This window comes from Netta rufina (genome assembly GCF_964035555.1).
Source record: "Netta rufina genome assembly, chromosome: 1".
Classification (NCBI taxonomy): Eukaryota; Metazoa; Chordata; class Aves; order Anseriformes; family Anatidae; genus Netta; species Netta rufina.
The window spans coordinates 12,483,865-12,501,224 of NC_140123.1; the positions used below are offsets into that span (position 1 = coordinate 12,483,865).

The following is a 17,360-nucleotide window of genomic DNA, read 5'->3' on the forward strand; positions in this document are numbered from 1 at the left end:
GAAAAAAAAAAAAAAACAACAAAAAACTGCCTGCAAGAAAAAGAAGTAAGTAGCTCAGAGACTTTTTATGCAAATGAAGAGGAGGTGAGAAACATGATCTGGGACCGCAGAATGGCTGAGCTTGTTTCTTGCAGGGGAGTGCAGCTACCCTATACGCCTGACTGATGAACTGTAGGGTCTCTATCGGGGAAGGTCGGGAGGGAGGCACAGGGAGCAGTGAGGGAGGAAGGGGACACCCCCCTAGCCTGCCAGATCAGCTGAATCAGCCCTGGAAATCAATGGGGTGACAGATACCGCAGCCAGATTGCCCTCACATCCAATAATATTCCACCCCCTAGTTTGTGCACTGGGGAGGAAAAACAAGGGCTCGTCCGGGATTTGAACCCGGGACCTCTCGCACCCTAAGCGAGAATCATACCCCTAGACCAACGAGCCAACCATGCAAAAATCCTGGAATGAGCAAAATTCATCGCTGGAATAAATTGACAATTTTCAATCGAAATGTAGATGCTGTTGAAATACTCAAAAAGCCAGAATTTCCCAAACTTATTTATTTATTTATTTATTTATTTATTTTGGTAGTATTCAGGTTAGACGTGGCAAAATGAGAAACTGACCATTCATTCTAACAGCATTTTTTTTTTTTTTTTTACATAAAAATCGTTTTCTAGAGCTTTCAGAAAATTCAGAAGGCAGCAGAATTTAAAACTATTCTGAAAGGTCTATGAAAGTGCACACCATTAAGTGGTACAAACCCCATTAATTTCAAAACAGTTTTCTTTCATGAGAATACATTACACCAAACAAATGTCATTATTTTAGAGGTACCAACAAAAGTGTACAAAAGAGATTTCATTAACAGAAAGAAGTCAGGTTTTCAAGGGGTACTGCTTTTCTTAAAAGGGATATGCTTGAGATTGATTCCTCAGTAATTTTAAGTTGATGGGTGTGTTCCCACCAACAGTCCCAGAATAACAGGGATGGACAAGGAAAGAGAATAGAAAGCACAAGTTACTTCAGCTCTGGTAACCAGGGAGATAAATATGATATATAAAATCTCAGAATATTTACATATTTAACTGACAGTTAAGGTATGAAAATAATGTCTTCAAGTACAAGTTTACTTGAGGGTAAGTCTCATCCTCTTTACTGGGATTTTTCATCAGAGTTTGTAAATCTTGTTACTTACATGATATAATAGAAAACTGACAGCATTGGCTCATTCGACCACCACATAAACCCATTGCTGAGTTTCAACACCTTAAGATATAAAAGTACTTCATTACTTACAATTAATGCTGGGAAAAAACTACCAAATGACAAATTTACAGTTCCTATAGAAAAAAGCCAGCAGCTTCTGACCATGACAAGGTACATGTGGCAGTAGTTGCCCACCCAATCAGCATGTGACCAGTAACGTGGCATATCGAGCACGAGGAGTTCTGATGGACAAATACCTGAAAAATCAGGCTTCTTTAGTTTTACTTCTGAGAAAGCAACTTGTTAAAAAAATCTGGAGAGTTAATGGTATTGTCCATTTTACCAAGCTGCTCAGCCACAACAGACTAATAAAAGTATGTGCATACAGAAAGATAAGAACAGTCCCTAGCTGGATTCAAAACCCTGTGCCCTGCTCCTTCTCGTAGGCTACATATAATTAATTTTATATGCAGCACAAAGTGAAGGGACAGAACGAACCATACAGCACTTAACCCTTCCCAGCTCTTCAAAAATCTACTCCCCGTGCCCCACAGTAAGCCATGCATCATGATTCTGAGTAACTCCCACTTTCTGTTGTCAGATCATGCTGGAAGAATTCTTGCTTAGCTTGCATGGCCACACTAATCCATTCTCTTAATTGTTTACTTACTGCAAGTTGTTGCCATTATGTTTGTACAACATAATTTGACATTTGAAATCTCAGTAAGTTGTCTCAGTTGTGTATCAGAGACAGCATTGTGGGCCCAAGTGTTCATTTAGATGGCTAAGCCAGACTCAGTCGGTATGACGCCTATAAAGTGACTCATCACCTAGTCTCTAAAGAGAGGAATGACTATTGTGCTGCAAATGTAGTCAGAACTGCAGAATAGTTCCTCTGTTGCCTTGCAACAATCTACAGTGATACCTCAGAGGGGAAATAAATCCTTGCATTTGGGTCCTTTTCATTGTAACTATCATTCTAAATGACTGAAGGTACAATGCAAGTCATATGTTCTTGTGTAACATAGCCTCATCTTCCCAAATATCCCTACTTGCAAAGGTCTCAGCATCTCCCACCTTCCCTGTGATGCAGCTCAGTATAGGTAGACAGAAGATTTATTTCACAAAAATAACATCTTGGTATCTCTTTGCTTAAGAATAAGAGGAAACTTAGAGTGACCTGTGCAGTAAGACTAGAAAGACCCATTTGTTAAAACTTCGGGTTATTATTTACACAGATGAAAAGAAGATACAGCACATTCTTACACGGTGGTTTACAGACACGTGGATTTAAGCATAATACAGGCTAAAAGGAATACTGAAGACCAGGCAGAGATAAAGTGCACGCAGATAAAACAGGTCATTCAGTTCTTTACAAGACGTCTTTCAAAGAGCAATATGACCAGTTAATCCATTTTTTCTTCTTGGAAATCGTCTGCATCATTCATGTAGTTTTCAAGGTCATTGTATCTCTGCAAATCAAATAGAACTTGTATTATTTGATCAAGGTTTAATAACTGAATTACATAAAGAATGCTTTTTGTGTTTTTCTTCAATACATTAACAAGCATGCCAATAACAACTCAGAAGCAAAGATATCTAAAAGCTTGTTAAATGCAACACTACTCCAAGTTGCCTTAAAATACTTCATAAAGCGTTTCTGAAACAGCCAAAGTACTCAACGTAAAGCAAAAAGTATTCTTGCTGTGCCTCATGTACATGTTTCCAGTCTTCATGAGTTACATACAGCTTGAGTTTGTTGTGTTGCTGCTTTCAGATGAAACAAGAGCCTGCCCAGCTCAGCCCAGAGATCATGCAGCTGCCAAGAAGCTTAATGTTAGAAGCTGATAGAAACCGTACGTGAAAGCAGCAGGCATACCATTTGAGAGACTCGATCGGCAGAAGCAGATGAATGGTTAAGCTGAGTTCTTATTATCAAAGACCAATAATTCAGAACTTCACACTTAAATGAAACGTTTTATCTCAGCTTTATTTTGTCTCCTTGAAAAAGGATACATCAGCTAACTTGGTCATACCTCCTGAATCCACCCTGTGTCTTCCAGGTGATTGAACAGCCGTTCGACTGTGTCTTTAACTGGTTCATCCTCAACACCATCCAACTTGGTAATGGAGCTGCAATCCACATACAACTTGTATTTGAAGTGCTTCAGATTATGGTAAACTCTTGTACGATTTGCACACACTACGCCAACCTTCAAAACCTAGACCAAAGTAAACACATTATTTTCTCAGGGAGGACGGTCATCATCTTGACAATATAACGAATGGCTAAGTCAGCCTACCTAATACAATTTTATCAGTCAATCTGGAAATATTTTTTTTTAATAATGAAATAAATAAAATGACACTACATGCATAAAATCAGAGTAAAACCACGTAGTTTTCACTACCACGGCAGAACAACTTTGGAGCAAGCAGGCAGTCAGCAAGCCTAAACAATGGCAGCTTATCAGCACTGTTTTCTTGCAAAAGCTGTACACAGCCATCTTTATAACTACCATCATCTTTGTTGTCTCCTGGGGGAACTTCGTTACAGAATCACTGGCATTTTAGAAAATCATCATACTGTGAAAGCAGAGGAAGAGGAATTATTTGATGACTTTTGCTTAAAATGTAGTATACTTCTAGGGACAGGAATCAACAGTTCTAGCATTTTGTAGACTGAATAATATTCAGTGTTTCTTTAGTATATGCATATTAATACAAATAGACATGTGCACTAGCATATATACTTAATAAATGCATATAGATTTCAAAAAAAGAAGATCCAGAACCCCAGGTTTTATACAATGCACATAGACTGGTTATAAGAATGTTCAGCAATCCCAAACTTTCACTAAGAGTATGTGAAATCGGGGGTGTGCATAGGAAGATGGAGTCAAAGTTCACCTACATTTCAAGACACCCAGCAATAGTAATAGGTGCACAAATTACATTTCAACTCGTGGAGACAAAGACTATTAAATAAAAATATCTACATCTGGCTGGGTTTTGGAGTCAGGTTTTCTACCCTCCAAAGCAGGAAAATAAATACAGTCATGAAGAAACTCAGCTCCTGATGCACACAGGAGAAACTGATTTAGCATTACTACAAAACCCCCATAAACATCCTTCAAGGGCAGCATTGTTTTGGATTGATGTTTTGTCACATCTTTGAGAGTAACAAGCAGATAAATGGCTAAAGGTCAAAATTCTTTGCGTCAATAATAAAAGCTGTGATTGTATTGCTATTTTGGATTACACGCACACATTTCAACGGACCGCATTATTTACTGCAAAATGATCTCTTCTGAGCCACAACAGTGATGCTCTTCATTGCTGCCATTGGCAATAATCTGAACGCTCTTTTAAAGTATTAGAAGGTTAAGTTTTAATCAATGCTTATATCCTGCATTTTCAGCAAACTTTCCTAAATGCATGACCAAATGTTTGCATCTGTGAGCAGTCTCCCAAAACATCTGGCCCACTTGTACAACCTAGCTCCAGCAGCATCTGCTGACAGTGACAGTGATAGAAAAGCATATTTAGTTCTTATCATGTTTATACATATAAACAAAAAATTATATTTATTATTATATACATAAATACACTTCAGTTTTTAAATATGTTAACCAACAGCCCAGGTGATATAAACTGATCACCTAAGTCAATGGAGGCACTCTCACTTGAAAGGGCTTTTGATCTGATCTACATAGATGCCTATGAACTGAAAATGTAACCAGCTTGAGACAAAAAATGTTATTATTATAGTGCAATTGTCTAATGATCATGTGTGTTCACGTACCTATATGCAGCTCCACTCCCTACTCACACCCAAAACTGAAAAACTAAGGCTTATGTTGGGTGCTACAGTTGTTTCTAAAGTGCAAGACCTACTAATCAAGGCAAAGCCTTGAATGATTCAAACTTCCAGAAGTACCATTTCAAACACTGAGACAATCAAAAATGCGATGTGGTGTTTCACTGAGTGTTTCACAGCTTTTTAAGCATTCCAAGCAATGAGGTGCGGTCCAAGCAATGAAGTGTGGCATCTGGAACACGGTTTGATCAGATATCATTCTGCATCAGATCAAAACTCTGCCTGGCCCAGTTCTTCCCGTTACAACAGCTACCAGGAAATGTTTAGGAAGTTAGTATAATATACGGGACGTACACCATAATGTTTATGGTGTTATCATACAACTTGTAGCAGTCAACAGTTAAGACATTCTGTATCATCTCAGCTATCACATTCCATAGCATGGAAGGAGCTTCCCCAAGAACCTGTCTAATCCCTTCTGGGACCCAATTACAGTTTTTGCCTCCAAAGTGCCTTGTGGCAAAGAGCTTCATAGTTTATTTATGTGTGTGGTGTAAAGAATTCCCAGACTGGAGAGGTGCCAGAGGAAAATAGTTAAATATCACATAATGTCATTATGCATTGTGTTTTTAAAGCAAGGAAGATCGTCTAAAAATACAAGGTTATTTCAGAATGCAGCTTTGGAAAGAATCTCAGCACTGTACACATTCTAATTTTCTCCACTCACAGTTCTCACTGACTCTATCCTAATGCTTAACTTATCTGCTCAAGCTGGCCATATCAGCCAAAGTGGTGTTAAATCACTTTGTATGGAATGCAGGAGCATAGCCTGACAACAGCCTAACACGTAGTGACTGAATTCATGTCCTCTAAGCACCGATAAAAATGGAAATACAACGCCAAGACCGAAAGCAGCAAACAGTTTATAATCCAGGTGACGCAGGAGCAGAGAAGTGTAGGGGACACCAACAACTCCAAACTGTTCGATTCTCCCTGACCATGGAGGGCTGGGAATTGGCAGCTCCTCACAACGATCACTGCAAGCCTAAGCAAAACTGGAACAGCTGTTTCTCTTCAGGCCTATTGGCAAAGCAGAATACTTCAGAGATGAGAGAAAAGGAAAGTTTTATGCAGAAGAGGAGGGTTGGAGGTCTGTTTTTGTTCTCTACACATTCACTTTTCTTGAGTATTTTCAAATAAAACTTTAGAAATAGTCCAAATATGTATTTCCAGTCAATTTGATCTGCCAGTGCTGATCTGCCTCCTTTCAGTCAATTATTTTCCTTGCAGTGCCAGTTTTATGTAGCTCTGTGTGCCCTTTTTGTTCTTTCTTTTCCTTCAATTGGCAGGACAAGTTGATCAATGCACTGCCAGAAGAACTTCAAAGACAACTTGAGAACAGTACGTTTAACAGCCTCAATTAAAGGTCACCGTAGGAATAGGAATGTTGCATTAGCAAGCCATTAGTAAAAATTACTGGAAAGTGCTCAATCACTCGCTCTCCCGGGTCTGTTCTGCAGCCCCTGAGCTCCACTGAGCATGCACGTAGCAACCATCTCACCAGATGCTGGGCTACACAGCATAAAGAAAACCCCTGTCTTGTATTGTTAAGCTGAAGAGGATAAAAATGAACCAGCAAGTTAGTTTAATATTCAGTAGGATATTTCAAGTGTTTTCCACAGTGAAAAACAGCCAATCTAGGACAACATTTGGCCAGCAGTGAGGGGGTTGCTACTGTTATTTCCACAGTTAAAGTGGAAGTTGAGTAAAGATTAAATTCTTGTGCTAGTTCACTTCTTTCTGCATAGGTAAGGCACATATTTCCCATGCAAAACTGATTTTAAGTTAGTGATCTTCCTGACATATAGGTCTCTAAATGTAGAGTAACGACTGTACGATGGTCTGCAGCAGCCGTGCTAGTATGACTGCTTCGCCACATCCTAAGTACTTGGTATTTTCCTTCAACAAATCAGGGGAAAAGCCAAGCTCTCTTAATTATCATACACACTCACACTTATCAAAACAATATTAACAGCTACCGTTCAGCAGGTTCTGTAATCTGTTTAACCAAAAAAAAAATCCACACCTGTCAGTTACCTAGATTCTGCATCACATTATCATGATGACATAATGATAATCACACCCATGTCCCTCAAATGTCTCCATTAGAATATTTACAGAGATGCAAACTGTCTAGGCTTGAGCTTCAGTAAGGTAAGCTTCCAGTTTGTTGAGGGCTTTGCTTTATTTTTCTGTAAGAAATCCTATTATATCCCTTTTCAAAACATGTTGTAAATACATCTTGTGCTGACACTTTTTTTCAGCAAGCACTGTGAAGAACTTCATCTGTATTCAGAAACTCTTTTACATGCACAAAGAAAAGGAATATAGCTTCTCCTGAAATACATCTCCTGAAAGAAAGATGTAAGGAGAAAGGCAGACGCTGGATAACAGCTTGGTATGCAAACGCAACAATATTTTATCCTTGACAAATCACGTATTGAGTTCATCATAAGAGGTCATCAATTACATTACTTAGGAAGGCCACATGCATACATAATCATAACAATTAATGCTAGCTGTAAATTTTATGCTAAATACTGGGAACACCCAGGTTCTTCAGATTCAAGCTCTTCCAAAGTCTCAGCTGTGAGATACAACAAAGTTGACTGCTCAAGTCATCTAGAATGGCTGCCTAGTGCAACAATGTGTATGTAACAACACGACAGACATGTTTCATTCAAAAATTACAATTTAATCCAATATGTCCTAGTAAAGACAGCTGGGTGAGAAAAAGATGCAAGATTACCTAAGTGGAAATGGTTTCTAGTTTGGACAAATTGTTCCAATAATGCAGGAATGAAAAAAAAAGGTTCTACTAGAATGTACGAAAGTCGTTGGGAACAAGTCTTCTTGAAAGGAGATAAAGAATTTCAAGTGTCAATTCAACTGAGATCTCGAGATACTTTGTCCTGGGTGAATAGCTACATGGGAAATAGCAGATGTGAAAACATCTGAAGAATGAAGCAGTAAATCTTGACTGGGCTGCACTTGGACTGTCCGAATGACAGTGGCACTATTTCACTCTGTGTTCTGACCTACAGCAAACAAGAGCACACGGACACTCCAAATGCTGCAGCAGTCGGCACAGAATTAGCAAACCTAGCGACCCAAGGCAGAACAAACCTCACTGGCAACAAAGGAGAAAGTAGTCATTCCACAGAGATGATCGTCCATTACACATACAGTTACTTCTATAATGTTTCTGAAAGCTAATCAATGCATGACTCTTGCTGGGAAGGTCTTAAGGGCATTATAGGCACACAAAAAGGTAAAGCGCTTTCAAGTGATCTAATTTCAGTGAAAAGGCATTCTGATATTTAGAACAGATGTAACTCTGAGGCAAATGTCACTCCTGATTTAAAGCCTCAGGCTCCTGGCACGAGGAGATAGGATCTATTCAAGATTAAAACAAAAAAATAAGTCCCAGCATTTCTCATGTTCTTGGTAAAAACCAGGAATGCCAGACATGTTCAGAGCAACACTCAATCGTGCCATTTTTTTTTTAATTTTATTTTTTTACCACTAGAGCTGTTTCTCCCTTCTTTATAATATGCTTAGGATTTTCAATCTTCTATTGAACATCCTCTGCCAAAACAAAACAAAAAACTACTTCAGAAATAATTGATAAGTGCTTGTATTAGTACTTCAGTTAGTATGTGAGTCTCCGTGTGTGCTCTCAGCCTGGCTGACACACAATTTCTGACAACCTCCACATGCACCACAAAAGACAAGCATGCAGAGGACACCCTGTACCTAGAGCATTTCCTTCCTGCCCTGGGTATGACTCAGACTGCAGAGATTTGAAACAGAAGAAACGTTGAAGCAAATCTTAATTTTGGGTTGAAGGCAATAGTTTTCAATGAAACCTATCACATGTCCTGGAACACTTTATCTTTCTTATCCTGATGTTCAGCTCACAATTGGATATACTTAGTAGTACTTCATGCAGTGCTGTAACAGGCACTAATAGTAAGCAGTAAAGCTGGGGAGGAAACAGCACACCAATGACTGAGATGCAGGCAAAAACAAAGGTCATAGAAAAAAAAAAAAAAAGATTTATTTTATTGATAAAAGTTTTTTTTTTTGAAGATACTTTTCAAGACCTCTTTCCCAAAATGTTTGAAAGGGCCAGGGGTATGGAGGGAAGCATCTATTTCTCCTCATTTTCACAGGAACTGCCTTCATGACTCCTACCTAGACCTGAGGCTATACTCCTCAAAACTGCAAAATGGTCATCACATTTTAAAAACAAACAGGAGTTCAGATGTGAAGTACAGCAGCTTAACGCTTGCGTCTGGCATTATAGACGTTACAGGTGCTGACTGGATTTCTATTTGTTGTATGATTTTCCGTAACACTAGACAAAACTTAAAAATAATTATATAAGGTGCTTCTTTGGAGTTACCTGTTTGTCATCTGACATGAATTCATCTGCTTCCAAGGTTCTGCTATCATAAAGCTTTCCAGATAGTAGCACATTAAACTTACAATACCGATTCAATCCACAGGCATGACAGAACTTATTTGTTGGATTTTTCAAGATGATGCGAACATTTGGGTAACAATCCACACGCTCCTGAAAAACATTTTTCAGATAACATTAAAGAATCTCCATAAACTTGAATAGACTGTATACCCCTACTAGGGGTAAATAATAGAGTACCCTCTATTCGCACAAAATTAGCAGTAGAGAAAACCAAGAAGATTCAAGTGTGAAGTTTTTTAGCATTCAGTTGCAAACATGTACCCTCTCGATCACTTTCTAACACTTCACCCAGTTTTATTTCATTTATTTCATTTTATTTCATTTATTTCATTTAGGTCTAAAGAGTGACTCCTGCATCCAGGCAGTTATTTTTCTTTCGTCTCTCCCTCTGTTGTTATTTTTTCTGGGGCAGTGGTCAGGCCAACTGTATCAGTGGGTCTACCTCAAATAAATACACTGTATCCCACCACAGCTCATACTCCATTACTGCAGTGATTACTAGGTCACCACAGCTAGAACATTAACAGTATTCCAGTACTTCATATACAATGATTTTGACTAGGCTACTGTATCTTGGCTTCATATTTTTGAAGTAGCAGAAGATTCATTATGAACATACTGGTTTCTCTTTTTGTGGGAGGGGGATAACATTTTGTTATAACATTGAACAAATGACAAAAAATACTCTAAATAGCATCTGCTAAAGTCAGCTGGAGAAGCGTTCAGGTCACAGAGAACAAAATCTGAATGCTTATCTGAATGTTTATTGTGTATTCATAAACACAAATATTTCTGATATTTGCAAGTATCAAAACAAGTTACATATGGTAAAGAGCAATGAGTCTCTTGAAATATATATATATAAATATATAGTGAGTATTGTGCCTTTATTGAAAAATACTACTGAAAAAATCTGTCAGTAAGTATCTGATTTGGAGAGCACTTCACCATTTAAAGTAGAAGCTACGTACCTTGTACCGATCTTTCCAACGACTTCTGGAGATTAAGTTGTCAAGACGAGGCTGAACAAAACGGTCATCCAAATAATGAAGGGAGAGCAACATGTCTTGTGCATACTTCTTTTGCCTTGTTCCATCTGTTCAGCAAGAGTCATTACTGATTTGCTGACCATCATATGTTGTACAAGTTTCCTCAAATAAAATTTTCAAGGACATTATGCTTCTGCATACTAAGAACCATGAATAATTGTAATAAATTACTACTGAGTACATTTAGTACCGTTATCCAGATAAGTCATACATGCATTTTTGATAAACTAATACATTTAATTATTTTACAGGTGTGTATCACAGGAGGTACACAAATAAACTCTACAAGCCAGGTTAAAGTGGAAAGCTGTCACCCCAAAGGTAGAAGTATTCACTCAATGCCATTTAAAAGAATTGAAAAGGAAAAAAAAAGTCTTGCTTTTTGCCCAGCTTATGTGAGGTGTTCATAATGTACAAGAGAAGCTTGTAATCCACGAAAACAAACTGCCGAGTAGCTTCCCAGCAGAAATTTTGACAGCTCTCTTCTCCTTCATCACTTCCAAGCAACACATACAAATTGACCTTTAGCCTTCAGCAGCCCAGTCACATGCCTCGAGTTAAGCAGCATAAATATTTCCAAATATTTACTCAAGCAAAAGAAATAAACCAGTAAGATGAGTAAAACATGAGTATTCCATGATTATCTCCCAGATATGTGCTAGATTCCAGGAATTAGCTGGGAGTTTCACTGGTGCAGGCCAATTCTTACTGTCTCAGGCTTCAGCACGTACAGAAAAACATTAATTTGTGCAGTTACCTTTCCTAATCTTTTAGTGGTGCTGTTATCAAAGGATGACTGGCTATCTAGCCTTTTCTATAAGAACAGTTAATTGTCATTATCATTATAGCTACAATAATTACCATAAATCAGTTATACTGAAACCTTTAAAGAGGTTGTGCTAGACTTTAAAATCTTTTTCATAATAAAAAGCACGTCTACCACTAAACTAATTCAAACTTAATTCAAACTAGTTATTAGTATTAGGCTCTTAATTCAAACTAGTTATTTTGTGTTAACTCAGAAAAATCCATTCTGTGTTTTGAAAATATATTGTAATGCTAGGTGATGTTGTATGTTGCTCATGGTATATAATATTCTTCTGAATACATCCTTTAACCTGCCTTCATAGCTGATATACTACTAGCACCTCGGCAGGGAGTTAATAATTTTCTACAGCAGATACATTATGAAACAGAAGGAATGCCACATAGCATAAATCTGGCAAGATTTACTTTTCACTCTTCATAAGCTTGTTGCACTTGGTAAAACAGAACAATACCTGAAAGAACCAGCGGTGGTAGCTGAAAGATGTTTTTAGTTGCAAGAATACACAACCTTTACTCTAAAGCTTGTGGTGTATTTCAGTTCCTCCATTCACCCTGATCTCCTGGTGACACCAAGAGTTGCCATTAAGGCTCACCAGGCCAAATCCCAAAAGCCACTTCCTCAGCAAAAACAAGCCAGGAAGTACCGGCTGCAGTTGAAATTTGTTTTATCTCAAAGATCAAATATTAAAGATTAGGACACAGAATAATTGCCATAACTAAAATTATTTTTTATCTACCAAATTTATCAGAAAAGACTATAAAACATGACATTTTGAAAAATCACATGACCTTGCAATCTTTCCACTAATTTGAGATTAATTTTGCTTTCATGCTGGAACTAGTATTACTGATCAGCAACACAGAAATACTTCCTTACACCTCAGAATGCCTTATGGGCTTGAAAGAATTAAGTCCACACACTTTTCCAAGATTACCCTACTCATTTCAGATAGATCAACTTTCTAAAGTTACAAAGCAGAAAAACTAGAAACAGATCTCAGGGATTTCAACTCACAAACTTATACTCTAACTGGGAGACCATCTTTTCCAAGAGTAAATGCCTTTGTTTGTTTTTGCATGCACTATTAAATTTTAAATGCAATTTACTTACCATACAATGAGTTCAGGAAAGTGTCATCAATTGCATTTATGAGAAAGGCCTTTACTATTCTTTTGAAGTGTACATAAGGGCTACAGCGAGATACTGGAAAGAAATAAGCAGAATTAAAAAAAAAAAAAAAAAGTATAAGCAAACATGACTGTCACATAAGTTTTTTTTTTCTCCATTATTGTAAATTTAGAATTTTAAAGTCATTTAAATATGAATTTAAATATAATGTTAAATGTCCTGCATCAAAACCCCTTATTTAAGATCTTGCATTTAAATGTTGCTTCTCATCCCAATAATCTTAATGAATTTTAGCATGTCCTAAAGTCACACACGTCCTTTCATCAGGAGCCCAATATAGGAGCTATAAACACAAACTAAAGAAAATAAATTGTTCTATGAATGGCAGGAAGCAATGCAAACAACAGAAGGTCAGGCTTATGATTTTTATTTTCCTAACTTTCTTTCAAATAAACCTAATTCTGCTCACATCTTTACTGGGGAACATATGTATATGGGGAAACGTGTATAACCATCTACACTAGCACTGACTACCCTGTCAGCACACACCTCCTCCTAACAACAAAGTATGCAAGAAGAAAACTAGCATGAAACTTCTGGTTCAAGTTTCTCCTCCATCCAGATACCAGTTTTCATAAAGGGAACGTGACCAACATGACAAGTGCAGCTCTGTGCAGACTCTGTGCAGCTTGTCTAAAACTGACCTATGGATTCAGAAAGCCCTACAGATCAGCGCTTCCAAGTCTCGCTGCCATAAATAAAAATACATTACAAACAAAACAAACTAAAAACAACCCACAAGCAAGACTCTTATGTCATTCTCCAAGACAAAATTGATCCAAAATTAACCTATCTGTTAACCTATCTGCTCATAGGTAGCCTCATTCTAAAGCAGACTGACAAAAAAAAATAAATCTGGGCAATAGAGCTTCTTGTCCTTCTCTCCAAATTATACCCTCCCTTTAATAAGGTACCGAAGGACTGTAAAAGTTTACTGTGGAAACCACAAGCACTTTCACAAATGAAAGCTGTTCAGGAATTTCTGCTTTTGAACTATCATATTCTATTACACAGTATTATTTTGTATTTAGAGCCCATAAATATCTATTGCAGCACTAAAAACAAGTTATAAATATAGAATTGTAACTAATTTTGATCTTACACTGTGGGATGTAGTATGCCAGCAATTCGCTATTTGATGTATTTATTTCTTCTTGTTGCTTTTTTTCAGTCTTTACTTGCTCTGTGTCGTCATCACCACCTTCTTCTTCCTCATCATCAACTATAAAGTCTTTCAGGCTGTCACTGTCAGTTTTGCTTTCTTCTGTTGGTGTGAGGTTACAGAATGGTTCCTCTTCTATTTCTGTTTCACTACTGGTATCCTAATTAAATTTAAAAAATATATTTCAAAAGCAAATCAAGAATTTTTAGTATCTGCACTAACAAAATACTACATCTACGGGACCTTCTAATGACCATAACTGTTGACAAAAAATAATACATTTCAAAAAATCCATCATTCTGTACTACATGACGATTACTTTCTGCTTTAAATCAGCAATCTCCATGTACCTCTCTTCAGTCGAACAGACTGAATAGGAATTAAGTTAACATGAGATTTCTAAGGTGCTTTAACAGGTACTTTGTTTCCTGATAAGAGTAATCTGATAGTCTTCTCATGTCTCTTCTCTAAGGAAAAAGGAATATTAAAAATATTTTTCCCCTTCTGACAACATAGAGAAGAGTGATACGTGCATTCTACACTGCTCAGTCATCAGAATGCCTGAAAAAGCAAATGAAAGGGAATTCTTAAATCCCCAGTGACAAAAATTAAATTAGATCTAAAGGTTTTCAGCAGTCAATACTGTTATTTAGTTAACATGTGACAACTGTTGAAATGTGATAGGATTACTGATTTGTCATGAATAAAAAACAAAACAAAATTAAAAAATCCTACTGATTAGTATCTATTAATTGCCATCTTCCCCTACATTTAGTGGTGGAAATGAAGCTCAAAGATAAAATTCAGACCTCCCAATTTTCACTCGCAGAGGATGTCCGAGATGCTCTTTGTCTTGCAAGAGCATTCAATTTTGCCACCAGTTTCTGTTTCCTGTTAGTAGAAACATTTTCCGTAGGGCAGGTTTTATCAGGCTGCTGTTCTTGGGAACTCTCATCTTCATTAATTATACAGTGGCGTTTGGCAAAAACTTTCCTGACAACGATATCACTGTCCTCGCTTTCATCGCTGTCGTGCAGCACCGAGCTGTTCAACCTCTTACGCTTCCCAGGCACAACGCATTCATCATCTGTTATTTCCCCGCTGTGGATTTTCTCTTCCTGATCCGAAAAGCCATTCTTCAGAACAGTTTCATCTTTTTCACCCACTCCATCCTCTGACATGGTGGATTCCGTGGACTCTTCCTCCTCGGAGGTAAGCGAGGATTCGTCATCGCTGTCAAACAGCAGGCGCTCCCTCTTGGTGCGCCTCCAGTCCACGCGGGATTTGGCTGACAGCTCCGACTTGGCCGTCTTGTTTCTTGTTTCGTACCTCCTGACACCTGCTCCGGCCTCCATCGGGAAGCTGTGACAACACACCACGATACACACCGGTGAGACGACGCACCTAGTACGTTATCCCAAAAGATGAAGGAGAGCTGGCACATTTCACCATGTAAAATTAGGATATTTAACGAGACCATTAGTGAGACACGCAGAAAACATCACCGCACCAAACTCAGGACTTCTGAGGAGCACACACCTTCCTCAAAACACACACAGGAGCAGAAATACCTCCACCCAGCCCGAATAAATGGAAAAAACCTTTAAGTATACCCCCCCCTCCCACACCGGCCGAGGCAGAGTGCTCGGACCTGCCACCTCAGGCCTCCCCCGGTGTCCCCACCGGGCCCTGCCCCCCACTCCCTGTGGGGCTGGGGCGCCCCGACGTGAGCCGGGTCGGGCCCAACGGGGCCCATCCCTCTCCCCCCGCCGCCACGGCACAGGCCGATGGTTCTTGTCGCACTCTGTCGCGCCATATCGCGCTATATCGCGGCATGTCGCGCTCTGTCGCGGCCCGGCCCCGCCGTTCGTTACCGGGAGCGGTTCCCGCGTCTCAGCGCGCGCGCGAGCGGCCGAAGGGAGGTTACCGCCCCCACCCCGCGCTCCGCGCAGCCCGATTGGCTGCCGCGGCCTGTCACTCAGCCCCCGGGATGTTTACGGAAGTGCTGGCAGGTCATTGGGGAGGCGGGGCTGTCACGTGGTTTGCCCAGGGTTCGCAGGTTGGAGAGGCGGAGGTCGCGGGTTCGAGTCCTGCCCCCGCCGCAGGGCAGGGCCGGGCTCCGCCGTCCTCCCGGCCCTCAGGTCCCTGCCTAGCAGGCGGGGTTAGCGCCGGGATGTGGTGGCTCGGTTGTGATCGCGTTTCAGCTCGGTGCATTTGTGTTTCTGAGGCTCTGTGGGCTTGCTAGGCGTGGGGCAAGAGAGATTCTGGCGGCCACTGGTAGCTGCAGATTATAGAATCATTCATAGAGAATCACAAAATGCTTGGGCTGGAAGGGACCTTAAAGATCATCCAGTTTCACCCCCCGGCCATGGGCGGGGACACCTCCCACTAGCCCAGGTTGCCCAAAGCCCCATCCAGCCTGGCCTTGAGCACTTCCAGGGATGGGGCAGCCTGTGCCAGGGCCTCACCACTCTTACAACAATAAAGCATTTCTTCCTAGTGTCTAATCTGAACATACCCTCTTTTAGTTAAAAGCCATTCCCCCATGTCCTCTCCCTACACCCCCTGACAGAGTCCCTCTCCAGCTTTCCTGTAGCCCCCTTTAGGTACTGGCAGGCTGCTGTAAGGTCTCCCTGGAGCCTTCCCTTCTCCAGGCTGAACAACCCCAACTTGTCAGCCTGTCTTCACAGGAGAGGTGCTCCAGCCCCTCTGATCATCCGTGTGGCCCTTCTCTGGACTTGTTCTAACACTTCCATGTCCTTCTTGTGCTGGGGGCCCCAGAGCTGAACACAGGGCTCCAGGTGGGGTCTCACAAGAGCACAGCAAAGGGGGACAATCCCCCCTCTCGACTTCCTCGCCACGCTGCTCTTGGTGCAGCCCAGGACACGGTTGGCCTTATGGGCTTCAAGTGCACACTGACAGCATGTGTCAAGCTTCTCATCCAGCAGCACCCCCAAGTCCTTCTTGTCAGGGCTGCTCTCAATCCATTCTCCACCCAGCCTGTATTTGTGCTTGGGATTGCCTCAACCCAGATACAGGACCTTGCACCTGGCCTTGTTGAACCTCACAAGGTTCACACAAGCACACCTCTCAGGCCTGTACAGGTCCCTCTGGATGGCATCCCTTCCCTTTAGCACGTCGACTCTACCACACAGCTTGGTGTCATTGGCAGGTCACTAAGACCTGTACAAAGGCTTCCCTGGGAAAGCAGCTGCTTCGCAGCTGTACACTACTGTCTGCTGTTTTGTGAGCAAAACCTGGTAATTTTCACATGTTCTATTCCCAAGTGTCGGGGGACATGAGAACAGAGGTTGTTGAAGCTGAAATTGTGGTGAGGTTTGGGGTCACCAGGCTATGAACCACCCACAGCTGAAATCCCAATGGTGCCTGTGCTTTGGAAACCGTCTGCCAGCCCACTGTCCTCCGTGGGCTGCCCTGGAAGAAAACAACACTTAATTTGACAACCGTAAATCATATTTTGGGTATGATGCCAGCTGCTCTGTGGTTCCCTTCAGTTCCTGCTATGTCCAGGTGAAAAATCAGCAGCTAGGTGACATACAGAT

At 40.3% G+C, this 17,360-nt stretch overlaps 1 protein-coding gene across 2 annotated transcripts; it reads right to left on the bottom strand.

The window, feature by feature from the left end:
- Positions 1–590: 590 nt before the first annotated feature.
- On the bottom strand, positions 591–15,693 carry CCDC82 (coiled-coil domain containing 82). 2 transcript variants are annotated; one of them, XM_084305753.1, is made up of 8 exons: positions 15,672–15,693; positions 14,607–15,159; positions 13,738–13,957; positions 12,558–12,650; positions 10,541–10,665; positions 9,489–9,659; positions 3,237–3,422; positions 591–2,672 (listed from the first exon to the last, which is right to left on the bottom strand). In XM_084305753.1, the coding sequence occupies exons 2-8, from the start codon at positions 15,150–15,152 to the stop codon at positions 2,607–2,609; spliced, it is 1,407 nt and encodes a 468-aa protein (XP_084161879.1). In that variant the 5' UTR covers positions 15,153–15,159; positions 15,672–15,693; the 3' UTR covers positions 591–2,606. The 2 variants fall into 2 exon arrangements, with proteins under 2 accessions (XP_084161879.1, XP_084161880.1); XM_084305754.1 differs by lacking the exons at positions 591–2,672; positions 3,237–3,422 and adding an exon at positions 3,742–3,786.
- Between the last annotated feature and the right edge of the window lie 1,667 nt (positions 15,694–17,360).